At 38.9% G+C, this 22,879-nt stretch overlaps 2 protein-coding genes and 1 long non-coding RNA gene across 11 annotated transcripts in view; all 3 read right to left on the reverse strand.

Moving 5' to 3' along the window:
- Window positions 1-22,879, reverse strand: part of LOC309488535 — a 200,374-nt gene that overhangs the window by 27,558 nt on the left and 149,937 nt on the right. The window lies entirely within an intron of this gene.
- On the reverse strand, window positions 89-7,361 carry elavl1b (ELAV like RNA binding protein 1b). Of its 6 annotated transcripts, XM_082156161.1 has the most exons (9): window positions 7,220-7,361; window positions 6,619-6,684; window positions 4,675-4,737; window positions 4,359-4,539; window positions 3,459-3,473; window positions 3,100-3,203; window positions 2,213-2,366; window positions 1,903-2,128; window positions 89-1,716 (listed from the first exon to the last, which is right to left on the reverse strand). In XM_082156161.1, exons 2-9 carry the CDS (start codon window positions 6,652-6,654, stop codon window positions 1,392-1,394), a joined length of 1,104 nt encoding a protein of 367 aa, XP_082012287.1. In that variant the 5' UTR covers window positions 6,655-6,684; window positions 7,220-7,361; the 3' UTR covers window positions 89-1,391. The 6 variants fall into 6 exon arrangements, with proteins under 6 accessions (XP_082012287.1, XP_082012289.1, XP_082012288.1 ...); XM_082156163.1 differs by lacking the exon at window positions 3,459-3,473 and having other exon boundaries at window positions 4,359-4,536; XM_082156162.1 differs by lacking the exon at window positions 3,459-3,473.
- LOC309488497 (calcium/calmodulin-dependent protein kinase type IV) overlaps window positions 15,021-22,879 on the reverse strand; it is a 115,522-nt gene continuing 107,663 nt past the window's right edge. Inside the window, exon 11 of the mRNA XM_082156770.1 lies at window positions 15,021-16,487. Within this exon, the coding sequence (XP_082012896.1) occupies window positions 16,008-16,487 (480 nt within the window). The 3' untranslated portion in view covers window positions 15,021-16,007. The remainder of the gene's footprint in view (window positions 16,488-22,879) is intronic.

Below are 22,879 nucleotides of genomic sequence, written 5' to 3' on the forward strand. Positions count from 1 at the left end.
GAAAAATTAAGCTAACTGGAGGTCTTTTCACTCTCAACTATAGAAGTACAATTAAATTAATCAATTAATCAGTGAAATTAACAGTAAATTATGACAAAACAATGGTATTTATTTGAATGACATACATGGAACATCATGCTACAGGACTTTAGGTCACATTATCAATAATGACCCAAAGCATGATGTGTACAATTACTGATGTCAAACCTATTGTCATAAATGAACATGCACACAAATATAGTGCTGGTCTGCAATCGGATGTGTACTAGTACTGATATCTTGAGAACAATTAAATACAATTCTTCACCTTTGTGTGGCCTTTACATGACTTTTGAAAAGGTCTCAAAGCACATCCAAATTTCACATTAAAATGTACAAAGCTGCATTTAGAGATTGACTAAGTACAGAGTAAAACACTACAATAAAATGGATTAATTTGAATTCTGCAAGCAAATGTGTAAGTGAACATTGATCTAACCAAATATGTATCAACAACCTGTAGCCATGTGCCTAACAACTTTGCTCCTACCAGACTCAATCCATTTATCCAGAAACTTCCAAGACCTTACAAAGTGGGGAGTGAATTCAAATGCTGGTTAAAAAAATAAATAAAATAAAAACAACAAGTAAAATCTCATTTTAAAACTGCTCCTAACCACCTTCCAAATAAAACAAAAAGAAATGCGCTGTTAAATGCAATACAAATTTTAATATGAAACAAAATAACCTGCGATAAAAAAGCAAACTGCAATAAAGAGAAAAAAAGAAAAGAAAAAGAAGAAAGAAAAAAAAGGAGCACACGACATCATAGAGGACAATACTTGCGGTTTCGGTTTTTAACTTCAAACCATGAAAACTAAAACATTTAAAGGCATATGCTTTACACTCCAAGTTCTTTGGTCCTTCCAATTTTCTTTTACCTTACAGATGGGTGAGCAGGAGCACTGAATAGGTGGCCTATTTACAAAGATCTAGAAGAGGTGAGGATGTGTAGTTTGTAATGACAAAAAGCTAAAAGTCTTCACATTATAATATAAAGAAAATGGGACCAACAAGTCCATTGTGATTAAGGGAAGAGGTGTTAGAAGGAAAGAGCAATAATGCCATGAAATCTTTAAGGTATCCCAAAAGTGTGCACAAACAAAAAAGGATCCTCCGATATATCTGTGACTTAAATTGTCCAGGGTTTCACAAATGCCAGGCATTAGGGACAAATCACTTTTTCAAAATTCTAGCTTTTGCTTAACCCCACAGTAAAACACTAACACAAATTTATTTCACCCCAAACATAGATGTACGAGTATGTTTATGTAGAGTCAACAATAACTGAAACCTCAATTAACTTTCAGATTCTTGTGACAAAAAAAAAAAAGACAAAAAAAGAAGTCCCTTTACTTGTGAGACTTGCTGGATTTGAACGACACTTGTAGAACTTTGTCTCCCAGGCGGTATCCATTCAGGCTGGCAATGGCCATTGCTGCTTCCTCGTAATTTGGCATGGTAACAAATCCAAACCCTTTGCATTTGTTGGTGTTAAAGTCACGGATGACCTTGACGTTGGTGACAGCACCGAACGGACCAAACATTTGCCACAGGATGCCTTCGTCTGCATCTTGACCCAAATTATAGATGAAGATACACCATCCAGAGGAAGAGCTGCCTGCCACATTCATACCGGAGACGCCACTCATATGGTCAACACTCATGGGTGAAAACCTGTGAAAGCAAGAGATTAATCAAGAGAGCAACTCTAGAACAGGTAAAAGCTTTTCTCACAAACAGCTAAGTATCAAGAACATCCGACGCAAAAAATACAACATAGAATGAAGGACAATATTGAAGGAAAATCTTCAGAATGAAGGACAATATTAAAATATTTCCTTAAATATTCCGCTTTCTCACCTGAAGCGCTGTGCCTGGTGGTGAACAGGTCCTCCGAACCGACGGGACTGAGTGTTGTAGAGCTGAGAAAGCAGCTGGGAATTCTTGGTCTGGTTTGGATTGGCAGCAAATTTCACTGTGATTGGTTCAGAGGCCCCAGCTGGTTTGGAACCATTAAGATCTTTGATGGCTTCCTCCGCTTCAGACCGCTTATCAAAACGAATGAATGCAACTCCACGTGACAGACCTGATGCAGGTAAGAAACCCCAAAATAGTTGAGACCCAGGCTACATTCAAGATAAATTGCAGAATGAAGGACAGAAATCATTACCTGAGGCCTGATCGACCAGTACACGGGAGTTTATGATACGCCCATACTGGGTAAACATGTCCTCTACATCCTTCTGTGTCATGGTCTTGGGTAAACCACTGATGTAAAGGTTGGCATCTTTGATGCTGTCAGAGCTCGGCCGGGCATATGAGACCTGATTTAATGCAGAAATCACATCAAAGACCCCTTCTTCTTGGATGCATTATAAAAATAAAAAAATAAGCCATCATATTTGCTCCCATTACTAATGGAACAATGTAGTTCCATTGTACAGCCAAAGCAGAACCTCACATTAGACTTTTACAAATGAAAAAGAAAAAAGAAAAAGAAAAAAAAGAAAAGACTACAATAAAATTCTGAAATTCATAGATATTAAACAGTTTTTGTAGTCCATGCTTCCAACACACAAAAAAGACAACTTTCAGTTTGAATAAAACTACAATGCTCAAAGTAAAATAAAATAAAACTCTGGGACTTCAACGCAGGGCTTCTGTTCGGCACAATCTCATACTCAAGAAATTGACTTAATTTTACCTCCCCATTTCTACACCACAACCTCACAATAAAACTGAAAGTAGCAGATTGATCGTAAATGAACTTTAAAATGAAAAAGGTCACTGACTTCAGTATAATTCTGTACCGAATTTAAACCATGCTTAGACAGCCAATCATACAGATTATAAGGGTCAAAGTCTAGAGACTTCAAATGTCAAGAAAAAGAAAATGAAACAAAGCTAAAAATTAGGGGGAAAAAGAACAATAGTTGAAACATGAAAAAAAATCCCTTACAGAAAGCAAGCAGGACTCGAACGTTGTCCGTTACTGCTTTTAGTCTAGTTTAACATGGCATCTATAACATGATACAAAAACACCTCTTAGCACGTTACCTTGATAGTTTTAGACTGTAGTCTCAGGCCATTGAGTGTATTGATTGCCCTTTCTGCATCACTAGGGTTAACATAGTTAACAAATCCGTACCCTAAACTGTGGCCTAGAGAAAACAAAAGGGAAAAACAAAACAAAATAAAAATAACAAACGTTCGTCCACATCCTGCAGACTATTCTTTCTGGACAAAAGAAACATAATACAAGCTAATCTTGTGAATGACAATTGTGAAAGAAAAGGTTACATGTTCATCAAAAACAATTCAAATTTGACATCAGACAAGGAAATGGTTAGGATACAGAAATAAAAGTCAAACATCAAAAACTCTTTATAGAATAGTTTCTAAGAATAAACAAATACCTTCCTTCACACCTCCTTAAAAAAAAAAAAAAAAAAAAAAAAATTAGTAGGCATTTATAAACATTTTCAAGTAAATAAAATACAGAATGTATACATTCAACACGTCAACTATACATCACGTTTCTAAGTATAATAAAATCCACAGATAGTGAGATGCTGTGGGCAGGAAATAAAAATAAAAGCTAATGGCAAAGATGCATGAAGATGGCATCACACCGACATCATTTGGCTACTCCAGGTTCTCCACAACTTCAACTGGAAATTGATAATTGTCCTCAAACAATAAACAAAAACAAAAAACCAACCGGAAAACAAAAACAACAAAAAATATATATATGTACACTCTGCACACAAGACAGGATGCCCACAGCATTAAAAGAACTGAGAAGTTTTAAAAATGTCAAATGAGTTGAGCTTTTTGCAGTCTCACAAAAAAAAAACCTTTACAGAAAAAACAAATGTCCTTGACTCAACACATTGGGGTGACACCAAGTCCAACCAAAAGCTAAATGAAATTGAATCTGGCCAGTACCACAATGACTAATGAGTAAATCCTTTTCAAATAGAGGAAAAAAACAAATTCAAATTTGAGCAAAATGTTTTGGAGCATAAAAGATACCACAGTAGACTGTGAAATTCAGCCACAAACCATGACCCAAGCTTCAATAAACTGCTCAAAGATCTGTTTTAATATCAACAGTTCTTAATTATAGAAAATCATTCCCTATAGAACTTAGCTATGAAAATTAAATATTCCTAAAAAAACAACAACTAAGAGCTGGAATTAAACAAGAACGTATGCAAAAAAAAAAAAAAAAAAAAAAAAACTGCCTTTGTCTACACATACAGATATCACAGAAGAGAAAGCCACAGACTCGTGTTGAGCTCAGTGAGACATACCTGCCATCTTGTCTCTTATGAGTTTGGCCGACTCCACCTCGCCAATGCTGCTGAAGAGACTGCGGAGCTCCTCCTGACTCATGTTCTGGGGCAGGTAGTTGACAATCAGGTTGGTTTTAGCATCACTTGGCTCATCGCCCATGTGGTCCTCGTAACCGTTCGGCATATCGTATACTTCCTGCTTCACAGAAGAACATGCATTGTTTCCAAATCATCAAATTTACATTGGCACACTTAAACTTAAACAAAAAGAGCAAGCACAATTATCAAAAATATCCAGCATTCGTCTACGGACAGAAATAATGGCCAATTTTACCTTTACTGAGCTGGCACCCTTGTGTGAGTCTCTGTCATTACCCTGGTTCTGAACCTCACAAACCTGCAGCAACAAATCAGTTGCAACATGATATAAATATGGACCTAATAACACTATGCAATATACTGCTATTTGCACGTTTTGGTTAGATGCTAACTGCAATTCCTGGGCTTTATACTTGTAGTATGTAAAATACCAAAGAAATTGAATCTAATAATAGGACTCAGACATTTATTGATGAAACAAAATTATTTTCCCTAAACAAACAACAACAACAATCAACCTAAATAAATAACGTTTCAATAATTCAGTACTTGCTGTATACAGTTCATGGGATTGTTTTAGCAAGTGATAAATTAAATCTGTCCCAATAAAGTTCTTCATTTTTGGTCATGGTGAAGTACGTTCATACAGCTGTTGTCCACGTTGCGTGCATGACACGTTTAATTGGAGCATCTCTGATGCCTTTAAAGGTCCCATGACATGAAATTTCCACTTTCTGAGGTTTTTTAACATTAACATGAGTTCCCCTAGCCTGTATATGGTCCCCAAGTTTCAAAAAATGTTTTATCTGTGTAAATCGAGCTTTTGCTAATTTTCTCTGCCTTTGAGAAAATGGAAGCTCGACCGGGCTGATCTTGAATCTCCTCCTTATGACGTCATAAGGAGAAATGCTACCTCCCCTTTCTCTGCTTTGCCCGCCCAGAGAATATTTCTCGCCCATGAGAAAATGAGCTAGGAAGTAGAACGCGCGCGCGCGATTTTAGTTTGTCCACGAGAGATATCATGGCTTTTGAGCGAGCGAAGCATAATAATTGCTCAATAATTGGATGTACAAATGAACACCGAATGGTCAATACAGAGCTGGGCTTGCTGAACGTCGGACAAGTCAGTCAACAAATTATATATAAGTGCGTTGCTTTACGGTTTATGGTTACCTAGCTTCTTACACGTAGACTGTGGCTGTCACATTAGCTATGCAGCTATGCAGTTACTTGCGCTAATGTAAAGGTAGACAGCATCAAGTTACACATACTGTAACGCGAGTGTTGTACATTTCTTTGTTATTTGGATAACCGTTTTCCTGTTGGTTATATGGCGCGCGCGATATCCGCATTTCAAGATCGCAGAGCTTGATGTAATTGTAATAAGATAAATTACAGACGTTACAGATCTCTCATGAAAAGGCAACAGTAGGTTCGCGTTAGCTACATGATGATAACTGTAAACCATCCGAATAAAGTACCGTATCCAGACATAATATTTTAAACTAACCATTAGGAAACGTCCTGCTGGAGCCGCTGAGTTGCAACTTCTTCATCCGTTGCTTCTCCATCTGGATCAGATTCTGGGTCAAACTGAAATGCTTGAACGACTGCGTGTCTTCGTGCCCATGCAATATATCCAACATAAACAAACATGCATGGTACCGTTGCGCAAGATGGTCAAGGCCACACCCACCCTCCACCGTGCGCCGCCTTTCTCCTCCTCATTAGTATTTAAAGCTACAGACACCGAAACGGCCCGTCTGAAGGAAGGTCATTCTGGGACTGGCTTGTAGTGGCTATAATTCTGCACCGAGGCTGAATTTTTGGAAAGAGATTTCAGATACAGTACTAAGGACCACTAAGGACTATATTAAAGCCTACAAAAAGTAGCATGTCATGGGACCTTTAACAATCACAGTTTCAGACATGATGTCGGCCCTTCAAATAAATTTTTTGCTGTTTTCCGGTTGAATGTTATTATTCATCTTGATTCATCAGTAAAATTCGTCCCAATAATCGATCAAATAAATAAACAAAATAAGTAATCAACACAAACATTGCTCAATGGGCAACATAAATAATCTTCATAGATCGATAGTATTGGTGTCGAATTGTTATATGGTAACTCACATTTCCTTGAAGAAACAGTACAAAAAGATTATAAATAAATACTCACTTTTAAATACCTTATGTGTCCTCTTCTGACGGCCATGTAGACACTTTACAGCTTCAAAATTTTAGTCTGAAAGATAAATAGTAAGAAACCGTAAAGAACACGCCATATACAGCGCCATGACAAACACATTGCTTTATAACAACCCACACATCACTATATTCAGACCATTTCAATTTGCTTACGGACAAAAATCACTCAAGTCCACCATTTGTACTGAATTAAACGTCTATTCGTCGACTTCTTTCCACAACAAACATAACAATGAAGAGGAGCTAATTTGCATGTATGCTAGGCTAAGCTGCAAACTAGGCTAAGCTGCATGGACAGCACGGATCGTTACAAATAAATACATAAGTAACAACATTCTAATAATACCATTATCCACACATATATTTGTTTCTTGATTACCTAAATTCGTTTGCAAGTTATAATTGTACTTTTATCGCTTCAGGCCACTCTTTTTAGGCCTGCTACCATCATCAAAGCTATCACCGAACGCTCATGTGCGTTTGTGAGCGCGTGCTGTCCGCATATTTAAAGAAAATAATGTTCACAGATTATAACAGGAATGGCATGATTGAAAAAATAATAATAATAATACCTTGGTGTCCTCGACCGTCGTTGTAGCAGAGCGAGTCACAAAATGTTTAGGTAACAAAGCGGAGATCTGCTCTACCTACTTCGCACGCGCGGATCTCAACCGAAGACGGGGGTTCGCTCGGATGTGTCGCATTCGGAAGTGAAGCCACTCCTCCTACCGGGAGGAAGAGATGCTGCGGAGTCACCCCATCTATTCTAACTCTAAGCTCAAAACACACACACCTTCATCAAAACATCACACGACCTATCAAAGCATTGCCATGTTGTTGTTGTTTTTTTGTTTTTTTTGCAGCAATCTATTATGTTTGTCAAAGTATTATAACACGGGTTTTATAAATTAACTTAGCATGACATGTAGTTTTAAACACATCTGTCTGTATCAATCTGTATCCCACCCCCTTTACAACGACCCTCTTAACTATAAACAAATAAAATCATGCAACAGTGTAATCAATTTCAGATACTGTACTGACGTGACTGTAATTTAAGTACGTTATGATTTATTTTTCTTAATTTAAGTACTTATTTACTTAGGCTATGTTTTATTATTTTTTATGTTGTAATTGTTTTTTGTGTTGTAACTGTTGTTCGTTTGTTGTAATCAATTTGACTATGAGAATCTGACATAAATGAATTTTTTTTGTTTTTTTTTTATTACACTCAGAAGTCCAAACATCCGTTTTAGGGTCTTTACATTTCCCTCTTACAATTAGGGACTAATATGATATTATATATTATTATAATATTATTACTAATATTACTATAAAATATGGAGGACAATAAATACTCTTCCTTAGACTCCTTATTAAAGTAGACAACTGATAGAATATTCCACTGCTGCTTCAACAATTGGTCAATGTGTACTGATAACTGTCAATGTCAGCATAAATGAGCTATACCAAAAAAGCATAAACTCACTTCAATTTATTAATCTTGGAAACATTGAAACTCCTGCTCAAATATAAAGAGCATCTACACTGTCTTGCAATTGAACACATTATTAAATGATTAATCTTAACTGCAAAGTATTACTATTCATACATAGCCATATTGTTCCAGTGATGTCTAATCAGGCTACTGTTTATGTCAGCAGCATGTACAAAGCATTCTTTCTTTTTTTTGGCAAAGATCAAAATAAAGTAGAATGACAAGCAGCTATATTATATACTGAAATATTTTGTGATGCTGTTAGCCAGCAATGACATGTGGGGCCCAGATGGGTTAAGTACGGGTTCCATGGGTACTGTGTGGGCATGGGCTTTGGCTGGGTGAAATCAGCGGGTCCCATGTAGGTTTTGTAGTATGAGTCCCACATAGGAAGCCCATATGAGCTGATTACATGGGCCCCATAAGGGACAGGCATGGGCCAATTGGGCATGGGTTTGAACTGAGAACACATATATGGGTCCTGCATAGCATATTTATGGGCCAAGTGGGCATGGGTTTGATCTGGGAACACATATATGGGTCTTGAATGGCATATTTATGGTCCAAGTGGGCATGGGTTTGAACTGGGAATGCATATATGGGTCCTGCATAGCATTTTTATGAGCCAAGTGGCCATGGGTTTGAACTGGGAACACATATATGGGTCCTGCATAGAATTTTTCTGGGCCAAGTGGCCATGGGTTTGAACTGGGAACACATATATGGGTCCTGCATGGTATATTTATGGGCCAAGTGGGCATGGTTTTGATCTGGGAACACATATATGGGTCTTGCATGACATATTTATGTGCCGAGTGGGCATGGGTTTGATCTGGTAACACATATATGGGTCCTGCATGGCATATTTATGGGCCAAGTGGGCATGGGTTTGATCTGGGAACACATATGTGGGTCTTGCATGACATATTTATGTGCCGAGTGGGCATGGGTTTGATCTGGTAACACATATATGGGTCCTGCATGGCATATTTATGGGCCAAGTGGGCATGGGTTTGATCTGGGAACACATAAATGGGTCTTGAATGGCATATTTATGGTCCAAGTGGGCATGGGTTTGATCTGGGAACACATATATGGGTTCTGCATAGAATTTTTATGAGCCATGTGGGCATGGGTTTGAACTGGGAACACATATATATATATGGGTCCTGCATGGCATATTTATGGGCCAAGTGGGCATGGGTTTGATCTGGGAACACATATATGGGTCTTGAATGGCATATTTATGGTCCAAGTGGGCATGGGTTTGAACTGGGAATGCATATATGGGTTCTGCATAGAATTTTTATGAGCCAAGTGGGCATGGGTTTGAACTGGGAACACATATATGGGTCCTGCATGGTATATTTATGGGCCAAGTGGGCATGGTTTTGATCTGGGAACACATATATGGGTCCTGCATGGTATATTTATGGGCCAAGTGGGCATGGTTTTGATCTGGGAACACATGGGTCCTGTTAATTGATTGATTGATTAATGAGTATGCTCCCAATTATTGTGGATTCCTCTCAGGTGTGTTTCCCATATGGAAAAGGTTTGCTAAAAACACCTGTGATTCTTATATGTTCCAACAGAATATTGTAAGGGACAGATATGCTGCAAAAACCACATATATAAATTGCATAATATTAATGTATTTTTAATCATATTATGTCATATATGTCCTACATACAACTAAAGCCATATAGATTTTCATGATGTAAAAACATAGGAAAATAATGCTAATTTAATATGAATGTCCAGCATGGACGTGTATAAAACAGTGCAGTTTACCAATCAGTATAAGGCTGTACTTCACTCATGCTTGTTCTTATCTTGTCTTAAGTCGAGCCCTACGCCTGTAGTCAATCATGGTTACTGTATATACTGTATAATCAGCCTTAGATGAAACACAACATTTAAACTACACACACAAGCACACATTTATTAGAGTGTGTTCTACAAGATACAGTTGCATATTTCACATATCGATAGTTTTCATTTTAAATCCTGCATCACCAGATTTCATTTTCATTTGTGACAATTTCTCTAAACTTTATCACAGTGCTACAACAGTTCTATTCTTAACCTACAAACATAAAACTTTCCTAAATGTCGAAGTGATTCGTATGCGTATCACTCTAAAAAATAATTCAGTGGCTTAGTAAATATCACATTAATAATTAACTTTAGTAACTTAATAAAATCTCTGAATATCATTTACTTGATAGTGTGAGTTGAACATACCGGAATAATTGACTAAAACTCCAACAATTAATTTTGTCTGAAATTTACAGTTATATCTAACTTTGAAGTTTTTCACTAAAATAATTTAGTATTTGACTAACCAATTATTTATTTAAAATACACTGAGCTAATATATTTGTGAAATTTCCATCACAATATTTGAGAATGTATAATTAAACTAATCTGTTTCAAGAACCACAAATATTACTTAGATAAAATCAATATTATTAATATAACACGCATAAGAAATTGATTAAGTTTACTCAATTAAAACAATGCACCCCTCCCCCACCCCCTGACGTGACGACAGCTCAACGGTTGAGTGAGCGCGCGCTGTTTGAATTCTCTCACTCTCTCCAGTCCAGCACAGTTCTCCGAGTCCTCTCCTCTTCCCAGCGGCGCAGAATTGGTGCATTTCCTCTGTGAAATTCAGGTGTGTGTATGTTTTATTTTATCTGTATAATCATTAATGTACTTTAAATCATTTTATGTAATGCGAAAGAACATACAGAGACGCAAACGAGTTAAACGAGTGTCGAGCACCTGTCTTTTCGCATGATTGTAACGCCTTACATAAAAAACACACGACTATATTCCTAAAGATAATGAATATAACTCATTTGGATGATGAAATGTCCTCAGAACTGTGCACTGTTTGTTTATTGGCAGGTGATTGAGTCAGTCGCGTCGCAGCATCTCTCGGCCGTGAGTGACGCAGGACGGCGGTGTAAAGTTAGAGGTTCCCCCGCAGTGGCGAGTCCATCTCCGGGATGGGAATCAGCGCTGATCCGGTGGATATTGGATAACAGACCGGTTGATTACACTTTAATTACTTGAATGTTTAGGCCTAAATGTTTAATTTTTACTTCGAAAATGTTTCTTTCATTAGTTTAAATGTAGGCAATATTGTGTGTTAAAAATAGTATAACATATGCTGTATTGCTGTAGGCTAACTTACTCATCGACAATAAAGGCCAATGTCATGTAGTTATACCGGTGGTTGTATGGAATATTTTTACAAAGGTTTAGAGGAAATAAAAAAGTTAACATTACTGGCATATAAACACAGTTAATATTACTCATAAATATTTGTTTTTAAATGTTTCCCCCCCAATTATTTCTACTCAATTTTATTTGTTAATGTACCAAACGCAGTTACTCAGATCTATTTAATTTGTTTTACTTACATTTACTCAGTTAATACAGTGTATGTAATTGATTTCACTGCTAAAAAAATCTAATCAATATTCTAAGTGTAAAAATGTTTCACCAAAAAAATTGAGTAAATCATCTTAAAAGTTTTAAGAGTGCATCACCACCAGAGTTCGTCACATATTCCAGCCAATTTTCAACATTTTAATCACTGTTCTAGAAACATATTTGACTCAACTTTGTTCATTTGCAATATGTTATGATTTGTTCACAAACAACAGGCCCAGTTCACAATTAATGTAAATACGGTCTTACAATGTCATTGCTTTATAACTTCTCTTTCAAATCCTGTAGGAAAATTAACAGTCTTCATAAAGATCAGTGATATTCTGACAGTAATCCTCGAACCGGCTTCTGCACTGTACAATTTAAAGGGATACTCCACTTTAAAATGAACATTTTGTCATCATATACTCACCCTCATGTTTCAGTCCTGTATGAATTTCTTTCTTCTGCTGAACAGAAAGGAAGATATTTAGAAGAATGTCAGTAACCAGACAGTTTCTGGTCTCATTGACTTCCATATTAGAAAAAATATATACTATGGAAGTCAGTGAGACCAGAAACTGTCTGGTTACTGACATTCTTCTAAGGCCACATTTACACATAGCCGGGTATTTAGAGAAACGAATATTTCTCCCCCTCCGTTTTCAAAAATAACATCGTGCACACAATATCGTTTTCAAAAAAAGTTGTCGTTTACATCAACCCGCATAAATACAAAGGGGCGGCAGTGTAAGGAGAAGGATAAAGCCATGCAAGCCAATCAGAATCCTCAAAATCGACAACGACGAATAGCACGAGCGACTTCCTGTTCCTTTCAAAACAATAGACATGGCGCGAGGTTCGTTCGTGTGGACAGACAGCGAAGCAAATGCAAACAGGCCAAAAGCGTTTTCACAAAAGTAAAAATGAGTACCACTTTAACAGCATCCATGATCAAATAGTAGCCAAACAAACTCATAGACAGTATGGAACAAACTCTAAACATAGGGCGCTCACATGACGTAAGCATTTTCTGGCGCATAATGTGACGTTTGAGAACCTAAAACCCCGTTTCTCCCAGTTGACACGGCAACACATAACCGGCGTTTTCAGAAATCTCCACTTTGGCCGGAGTTTTTAGAAATAATCGTTTTCTGGGATAAAAACGGCGTTTTCGTGTAAATGACAGGCCAAAACGCAGGGAAATATCTGCGTTTTCCCATCGTGTAAACGGGGCCTAAATATCTTCCTTTCTGTTCAGCAGAAGAAAGAAATTCATACAGGATTGAAACAACATGAGGGTGAATATATGATGACAGAATTTTCCTTTTAAAATGGAGTATCCCTTTAAAAAATTGCCAACTGCATATAAGTGAATCAGATGTTGGTCATCAAAACATGAAATCTGTATGAAACACATAAATAAATGACACAAAATGTGTATAAATTCTATATGACTTTAATTTGAATAGCATATGATTCAATATAAGAACTTTAAATCATGTATATATGAATGTTATATGAGTTTTATATGTTTCTACTAATACCATACACTTTTGCATACTTTTGTCATGTAAAACTCATATAAGTCTTTTAACAGTATTCATATATAATGCAAAAAAAAAAAACTACAAGTTTTATGTGTGCTATTTAGTATGAAATGGGCCATAATCGGTCTGATTTTGTATAGGACATATTGGCCTTATATGAAACACATAAGGTAATTCTGTCCGATTTAAGTAAGGAAGAAATATGGTTGCAGTATATGAACCATGCAGGTTTTTTTCATATGGGTTGTCATGTGACCATGCCATGTGATGTTCTATTTAAGCTGCACCTGTACCAATAAACAATTGATTGTGTATTCTCACTGCAACCTGTGTGAAGCATGTTTATTTTCTGTCTTTAGCCGGTATCTAGTCAAGCTCTGTTTAACAGGTCCTGCATGGCAGAGGTGCAAAGTAACTATGTAGGCCTATTGAGTTATGTAATTACTTACTGTACAATTTTTAGTAACTTGCAGTAACTCTACATGTAGGCTAATCAAGCATGTTGAGATTGAGTAATTGTAACTCAATACATTTCAAGTCACACTAGTCACCAAAGAACAAACATTGCATACATGTAGATCTTTTGCCAAAACAATCCATCAGTCATTTTTGTTAGTCGTGCAGAAAATGAAAAATGTAACTTCCCAAAAATGTAAAAAACATCAAAATAGGTCAAAGTTTACGCTGTGTTGAATTATGCTGATTAGTGGACTCTCAGAAAAGTTGCAGGCCTACCGTAACACTTCAAATAATAGCCCAGTCCCAGACGCCTGTCCCTTGGGGCAGAAACACATATTTAGACAAATAACTAGGGATGCTCGATATTATCGGCCGATATCGGTAAATATCGGTATCGGTTTTTGAAATGGTTTAAAATGACTAAAGTATGTCATTTTATACCTTATTGGAAAGCTCGTTTCCTCTCAAAGCGAATGAGTTTGTTGTGACATTTAAATGGTTTTTTTAAAGATTGTTTGTTGTTCGATGTAACAATTTTGTATTCATGTATTTTTTGGAGAGATGTTTTTTTTTCAGAGATTTTTTTAAAAATATATTTTTGATTTGTTTACCGGTTTGTTGTGACATTTAAATTGTTTTTTAAAGATCACTTTTGTTGTTCAATTTAACAATATATTTCTTGCAGTTCAAAGCGTCAAGTGTCTTGTATTTATCTTGGACTTATATTCATTCTTTGTTTTGAGTTTTTCTTAGATTGTTTCCTTAAACCATTTGGCATGGTTGGGCTTAGATAGGCCTTGCATGAATTGCCCAGTTAGGACCCACATAAGATCCTTGCAGAGCCCACTTTAAGCCCATAGGGGCATTCACAGTTGAATCCTGGTGCAAGCCCACTTTAAACCCCTTTAGGCAGGTGGGGCCCAAATGGGTCTGACATGAATTACCCAGTTAAGACCCACATAAGACCCTTACAAGTCCCACTTAAAACCCATCTGGGCATCCACGGCTGGCCCCCATGTGGATCCCGGGTGCAAGCCCATTTTAAACGCCCTTTAAGCAGGTGGGGCCCAAATGGGTCTGTCATGAATTGCCCGGTTAAGATCCCACATTACACCCTTATAGTACCCCCTATAAAGCCCATCTGGGCATCCACAGCTGGATCCTGGGTGCAAACCCACTTTAAACCCCTTTGGGCAGGTGGGGCCCCAATGGGTCTGGCATGAATTGCCCAGTTAGGACCCACATAAGACTTACAGAGCCCATTTAAAGCCCATCTGGGTAGATCCCGGGTGCAAGCCCACTTTAGACCCATTTGGGCAGGTGGGGCCCAAATGGGTCTGACATGATTTGCCCAATTAAGACCCATGCAGTACCCTTACAGGTCCCACTTTTAGTATGTCTGGGCTTCCACGGCTTGCCCCAATGTGGATCCCGGGTGCAAGCCCATAATGGGGCCCACATTTGCCGCCCATGAAGCCCTCATCTGGGCCCCACATGTCATTGCTGGCTGGGAGGCAGATAAATTTAGCTTCCATGCTAAATTTATCTTCTTCCATGCTAAGAGTAGAATAATACAGAATGTACTATTTGAGAAGCTGGAAGTATGCCTGTACAGTAGAAGAGGTAGACATTCTGGCTGAAGCATTGTTGTGTTAATTCCACCTCATAGAGAAGATTTGTAGTACAGTGGCAGTTTAGGTGTGTTTTTCCCTAAAACATTCCCAGATGTTGAAGCGGTATGTTGTATTTCGTCATGACTACAGAAAAGTAGGGAATTTGACATCAGTTTGGTAACCCTGAATGACATCAATTAGATTTGATGGAAGATAAACTGCCAAAGAAGAGCTGGGGGAAACATTATCCTTGATTGTGGCATGATGTCATATCCTTCATTTAGTCTGAGCTTTTAGAAATCATTTCAAGCATTTTTGCAGTTTGCTAATACAAAATCTGTGAATTAAAATGGGGCAAAAGACATATACTGGGGTCAGTCATTTATCAGTCATTCCTAAACAAATATCATAACATCACAGATACATGATCCTTACTACCTTTAGAGATAGAATAAGATTGCATGAACATTTGCATATGAAAGCAAAAGAAGAGAAAAATGAATTTCAGCCCAGATGAGAGACAATCTTATTCACAATGCTTGTTGCAAAGAGAACAACAATGTCCGCTGTGCCGCTAACTTAAAATTGTCATGAAAGCCACATGCCTCAATATAAAGAGCTTTAAGAAACAGATAGCTCATCAAGTGTCAGTCCTGTATCAAAATATCTTATGGCAAAAAATGGAAGAGGGGAAGAAGGAATTCTCAGTGTATTTTTATAGCATCATCTCTCCTGCTCTCTTCCTTGCACTAGGCCTCCGTCTTCTGTAAGAATCATACTATTTAGATCATCCAGTCTACTGACATTCTGCCGTACTGCCACCTGTCTCAACACCCATGGAGAAACCATTACTGAGGTTCTTGGGACTGGGTGGGGTGGTGCTTACTGGCAAAGGCTCATATTTGCCTCCAGGATCCACTGAGCAGCTCTTCTTGGGCATCCTGGGCCGCACCACCGGAGCCTTCGGTATAACAGAGGTCTGCCTGTGTCCGTCTGCTATCAGGGGTGGGCGAGTGGGCATGGGCCCAGATAGGGCAGAAGATTTAGATTTATGGGTAGGGTGGAATGGGGTACTTGAGGGACTCTGAGCTCCATCCTCAACCTGCTTAAATCCCTCTTTAATGGGAATGGGCTCCCTTTGAGAATCCAAAGTGTTTTCCTTCTGTATGCTGCTCTGGCATGAGGTATTTTCTGTGTTGGGCATCTCGCAGCTGTCCGTCCGCCGCCGTGAGCCCTCGTGCATGCGGCTTGTGGCAACCACCGCTTTCATAGCAGCCTATAGAAAATGTAACATTTAATTTAATATTCAACAATAATTATTGATCTCCCTGCATTGACACCATTAAATGAGAACTGAGCTGGACGATGACATCACGGTTTTCTCCAGAGCGGCTATATATATATAAATTAACTAAATTGATAACTTAAACGAAACATCACTGAACTTACGGGACTGGAACGCTATTTTCTTCTGGAAACAAACTTTGTTGCATTATTTTCCTGTTATCTCTGTAAAGCTGCTTTGAAACAATCTGTATTGTAAAAAGCGCTAGGCTATATAAATAAATGTGACTTGACTTGACTAGACAGAGTATCTCATGATTACTGTGCACTGTTTCAGTAAAATGCTTGAGATTCTGCTCATAAAAAGCACAGAAATAATATTTTCGAACAGCACAAGATCTTACATTGAGCAACTTTTAACTTAACTCTGCCCCCTCCATTGACGGAATTTTCCGGCTTTCCAGAAAGCTTATTTTTCCCTCAACTTTTTGTTTAAAATATTGGATTTTAATGAAACTTACCCACAGTCAAGTGTTGATAAAAAAGAATGCATGAAGCTAGAGTAAAAGTTTTTTGCTGTTGCTGTTGTTTAAAAGCAGAGACTCTGTTCTTTCTTTTGATATATTGCATGTTCAGATATTCATACAACTAAATATTGCATTACATTTTTTTTAAATTATCAAAAAAGGTGACAAGGCTAACAAACTTTAAAAAACAAAACACTGGCAGGGAAAGAGTTAAAGCTACAATATGTAAAAAATGTCGCCGCTAGGGGTCGCTAACCTCTTACAATAACAAAGGCGAAGGTTGATGACGCATAAGCGGAATTATGGAACTTGTCATCATGCCGATGGATCTAATAATTTTATGGATGAGTGAAACCTTCATGTTTTTTTTAACATGACTGCGGTATGAAGCAGGGCGTATGAAGCATAAGGACATTTCATTCTACCGAACTACGCGCAAGTGCTGAATAACTACTCACACAGGGCAGTTTATTTGACGAATTAAACGTGTGAGGTAACGCAGAGCTGTTTCACTTGGTCTACACCAGGGGTTTTCAAATTGGGTGAATGTGAGCCTCCCCTTAGAGTAGGTAAGGACAGCCGAGCCCCCCCTTCCCAAAAATCCTGTCCGCCTGCCCTATCCCACACACGCCTCTGCAGTAAATGCCATCTTTTGTGTGTTCCAGGCAATGATGAGTTTCAATAACAACTGATAAAATGTAAATATTCTATGTGTTCGTTTGTTGGCTGTATGAGACTAGCAGTATGCTAGATCAACATTAGAATAACATACTGATCATATTTTAACTTTTCATCATGTTGAGCTATATAACATTGATTTGTTTTATGTACATTTGCTCACCTGTCTAATAAAGTACATGCAAGAGCGGCGTCTCTGTCAAGTCGAAGTTAGTCGTGGACGTGGAGCTCTCGGCATCACGAAAACGCCACGCCGATATTGATCCTCGTTTTATTTCTCCTTTTGTCCCAAAGTCTGCTTGCCATGGTCCATAATGTTTGATTGAAACAACAACAGCGTGAGCGTGCCGCTAGACGTAATGCAGTTGTCCACGTCTGTCGCCATGGTTACCATGGCACCACAAGCGGAAACGACACTCGGTTACTAACGTAACCTAGGTTCTCTCTAGAGAACAGTTAGAGGCAGTTGCCGCAGAGCAGCCAATAGGCGCGCGAGCTGTCTCGCCTATGTCTGCCTGCTGCAGCAAATGCGTTTTACATTCTACACGAGAGTACTCTCGTAAGAGAACCAGGGATAACGCAGGTATTACATCATTGACAGGTGACAATGACCGGGGACGGACCATTATTTAAAATTGGAATTTCTCTGAAATTAAAAATCTTTGGGAACTTTTGGGATATTGTAAGTACACAACTGCAGAAAATATATTTTATTACAAAAATCTTACATATTGTACCTTTAAATGTCAACAACATGACAGTATTTTTTGCCCTATATATTCATTGATAAAAAAAATACATTAAAACTGTGTTTCTGAACTTCTTTTCTAAAGAACGATAAAAAGACATGCAGCACGCTGTCAAAAGGAAGTAAACATGAAGGACATTAAAGGGGTTCTATTATGCTTTTTTTTTTTTTGCTTTTGTGATGGTGAAATCAGCTGCAGCGGGCTGAGTCAGCTGGACAGAGTGCGCGCTGATCGCTGTTAAGCTGATTGCAGAAGACACTTGTTCCGCTGCCTGGCCTAGCTGTTTCGTCGGCGAGAAGGCTTCTTCGAAAAATCAACGAAGTGTGTTTGTTGCTGAAGGAGATTAAATCTGAATCCTATGGCGAAATGAGCTGCTTTTATTGGCAAATGCCCCGTCCCTTCTTGCGGGCTCTGCCGCTCCGCCATAGGTTTGTGCAGTTCCCACTGACCAGCCAATAAGCTTGCGTACAGGTCACTGCACTGTTACGGCTGTGCAGTAGCACTGCGTGATTTTATAAAAGACTTCAGTAATCAAAGAAAAGGAGTTTCCCCATCGCGTCTAGCAGACGCAATACGACTGACTGTTCGAAAGAGTATTCTAGAACACAAAATCAAAATCAAGACTTTGTAAAAGGGCATAATAAGACCCCTTAAAAGTAAGTGATTTTGCATCACTTTTTATAATCTTCTGCAGAAACCAGTGAATTTTTGCACAGGAAATATAAAAAAGCAAAGTCAAGGATGAAAAAAAAAATAGTTTTAAATGTTTTTAAACATTTATCTTTCTTGTATAGAGCTGTCACTGTAATACTTGAGTTCTGACACATCACTGTCCTTCGCAACTGTCTTGAAAACTTTTGGTATGTAAAATCCGACTCCCATGAGTGCAGAATCGTAATGAATGTTGATCTAGAATGACGTAAAAGTTGCATTAATTCCAATTTGACTGTTCAGACTGAGGTGGTTTGTGCTGTTCACACTGTCAGGAGAAAACATATGAATCACATATGAGTCACATATAAGCAAATATATCGGATTTGGGCCACATTTACCTGCGATGTGTGCGGCGGTGCGCACAGATAACAACGCGTGAGTACTAAATTGAGTTTTCTTTTGCCTACTCTTTAGCTGGAATGGTGTAAAATCACTTGTATGTGTAAAAAGTTTGCAAACTTTGCAAAATGAACCTGCAAATCACATGCGTGCCAAACCATGGGGCCTGGTCCGTACGGATCACGGATCAACTAGTTATCATATATCTATATATACTAGATATAGCCTAAACCTACCCATCACACAAAACTTTATGCATTTGTACATTTTCAAAACAAAATGTATTCTGTATGATTTATAAGCTTCTTGTACCCATGGAGATCTCAATTTAGGTCCCCACAGTGACATGAGTCCCCATGAGTCAATGTGCATTCAGGTTTAAGTCCCCTTTAATAGAAAAACATGTACAATTACTCTCTCTCTCTCACACACCAAAGACAGACAGACACAATCTCACACACACACTGCATAGATACTTCATTATTTTATCACACTGGCTTCACAGCAGGCGCTTCTGGACCACCAGGGTGGACATCGTCTGGCCGAGGGCCAGCACTGTGACTTTAATCATAGCTAGTCACCATGCGCCGCTCAACCCCGACTCAGAACTACCCTTGTGCATTAAGAGTGTATTGGCCTTCCACTGTCCTTGCAGGGTGGCCGTCACATCATTGATGGGAAGTGAGAGAGGAAAAACTTTTTCTGCAGATTTAGGCATTTTTGGCTTGCCATATTGGCACCAATATGCTTCCATACTGCCAAAGTTTTTCACACACATCCGGGAAGGCATGGGGGCGGGGAAAGGTGATTACGCGTTGCACTGCACCCCCCAGAGTAGCCTGGGAAAGCATGGCTGTCAAGTCTGAATCCAATTCAGCATGAGCCTCCAATCCCCTCCAAAAGCTGCCAGGCATGCGAGACAGTGAACGGAGCCATCAAACTCAATGGCACACGGCAGACTGAACGCTCAAGCCCTTATGAGAAAGGCAAGACGAACCCTCGCTGTCAGCCGTCAGCTCGACAGCACATGGCACATGGCACGCTGATGTCAAGCCTTTACGAGAAAGGTGAGACGAACAACATGCCTACGTGGACATACTCTCATGAGAGAACATGAACCACCCACGAACGCAGTCTCAGCATTTTTTAAGCCCAGGCATGTGAAACAGTGATCGTGGCCGTCAAATGAGGATAGGAAATGACCACATACAGAAACACACGGTTTGAATGACATCTTGACGCAGTGTCAAACAGTGTATGCTCTTTAAGGAAACTGCTCTCTCTTGTGCCTAGCGTACAGGGTTATGGTTGCGGCTACACAAACAGGACGACAGTGCAAGCCTGATGTGAGCACTCACATTCTCATTGAAGGTGCAACGTTCGAGCTGTGAAAACAGCTGTTTTGCTCTCTGTGAGAATGGGGCCAGCGCTGTTTTTTGCTGTAATCCAACACCAGCTTTGAAAAGGCGTTGTCCAGAAGAATCAGACTCGTTTTCTTCTTTTTTGAAGTTAAAACACTCTCAGATAAGATTGCAGAGCAGGAACAGTACAACCGCTCAGCTCCGAAGCGAAAAGCAAAGATGCGACGCACCTGTTACTCATTATATGCTCACGCTACGAGGCAGAGCAGCTCATGCAATTATCGCATGCCAATGTGCATTGGCTCATTTTGTTACACTCGAAGTAGATTGGTCTCTCAAAGTGATCCCAATCAGTACAGTACGTTCGACTCATGTCAAACGTGACCGAACTGAAAGGGAACACTCAGGAGAACATGGAGAAATACAACACATCTAACACAAACATTTTTGCTGCTGATCGATTGCTCCTGTCTGCCTTGCTGCTGGTTTGCGTCTGTAAGCTCCGTATAGCTTTCTGTTTTGAATCTCTATTTACTATAATTCCTTGTTGTTTATATCAACATATATTAGACATTGTCTAATATTGCCTATCACATTAATCTGACATCGCTAGCTTTTAACTAAATTGTTATCGCTACCACAACACGCTAGTATCTCGCTAGCCTGTTAACCTGCCATCCGTGCTTGCCGTCTTTTTTTTTCTTTTTCTTTTTCTTTTTTGCGCACACTCGCACCTTTTACAAGTCTATCAAACAACTGTGGTAAGTAGGATCAGTCAACAAACACGGCGAGTAAAGTCTTCTGTTATTGTCAGTTGCACTTCGTGTCACATGTATAGTATAGCATTCTCTGTCAGCACTGAGGGCTTTACATGTGATAAATGCAGGGAGATAGTCAGGCTGACGGAGAACATTTCAGAACTAGAGACACTCATCTAAACTTTAATCGAGTATAGTGAGAGTGCAAGGGCTTTAGAGACTGCTTTGGATGTGACTTTTGGATGTGACTGATGGCTGCTCTGTTAAGTCTTCGTCATCGGTTAGGAACCTGGGTGTGCTCTTTGATACCAACCTTTCATTTGAAAGTCACGTGTCTAGTATCTGTAAAACCGCATTTTTCCATCTTAAAAATATATCTAAATTACGCCATATGCTCTCATTGACAAATGCGGAACAATTAGTAAATGCGTTCATGACCTCAAGGCTAGATTATTGTAATGCTCTACTGGGTGGTTTCCCTGCACGCTTAATAAACAAACTACAGCTAGTTCAAATCGCAGCAGCTCGAGTTCTTACCAGAACCAGGAAGTATGACCATATTAGCCCAGTTATGTCAACACTGCATTGGCCGCCTATTAAATATTGTATAAATTTAAAAATATTGCTGATTACTTACAAAGCACTAAATGGTTTAGCTCCGCAGTACTTGAGCGAGCTCTTAACGCATTATAGTCCTTCACGTCTATTGCGATCTCAAAATTCCGGCCAGTTAATAATACCTAGAATATCAAAATCGATATTCGAAAATCGGCGGTAGATCCTTTTCCTATTTAGCACCAAAACTTTGGAACAGTCTTCCTAACATTGGGAAGCAGACACATCCGGGAAGCAGACACACTCTGTCAGTTCAAAGCTAGATTAAAGACAAATCTCTTTGACCTAGCATTCACATAATACATTATAGACTTCTATAATTCAATGTTAGGCTGCATAGATTAGGTCAGCCGGAACCGGGAACACTTCCCATAAATCCTGATGTACTCGTTACATCATAAGAAGAATGGCATCTACGCTAATTTTAGTGTCTTTGTTTATCCCGAGGTTTTACCGCAGCCGGCCGGATCCAGGCCGTATCCAGATCTGGCGAAGGACCTTCGCCTGGACCCGATGACAACGCAGTGCTGAAGTGCCAACTAGTCTCTCCCTATGGAGGATCCTTTTCCCACTCTACAGATAAAGCGTTGTCGGGAAATTCATTTCGCGTACCTACCCCGAAGTGATAAAATAAAATAAAATT

The sequence above is a fragment of the Leuciscus leuciscus genome (genome assembly GCF_965113295.1).
Source record: "Leuciscus leuciscus genome assembly, chromosome: 23".
Lineage (NCBI taxonomy): Eukaryota > Metazoa > Chordata > Actinopteri > Cypriniformes > Leuciscidae > Leuciscus > Leuciscus leuciscus.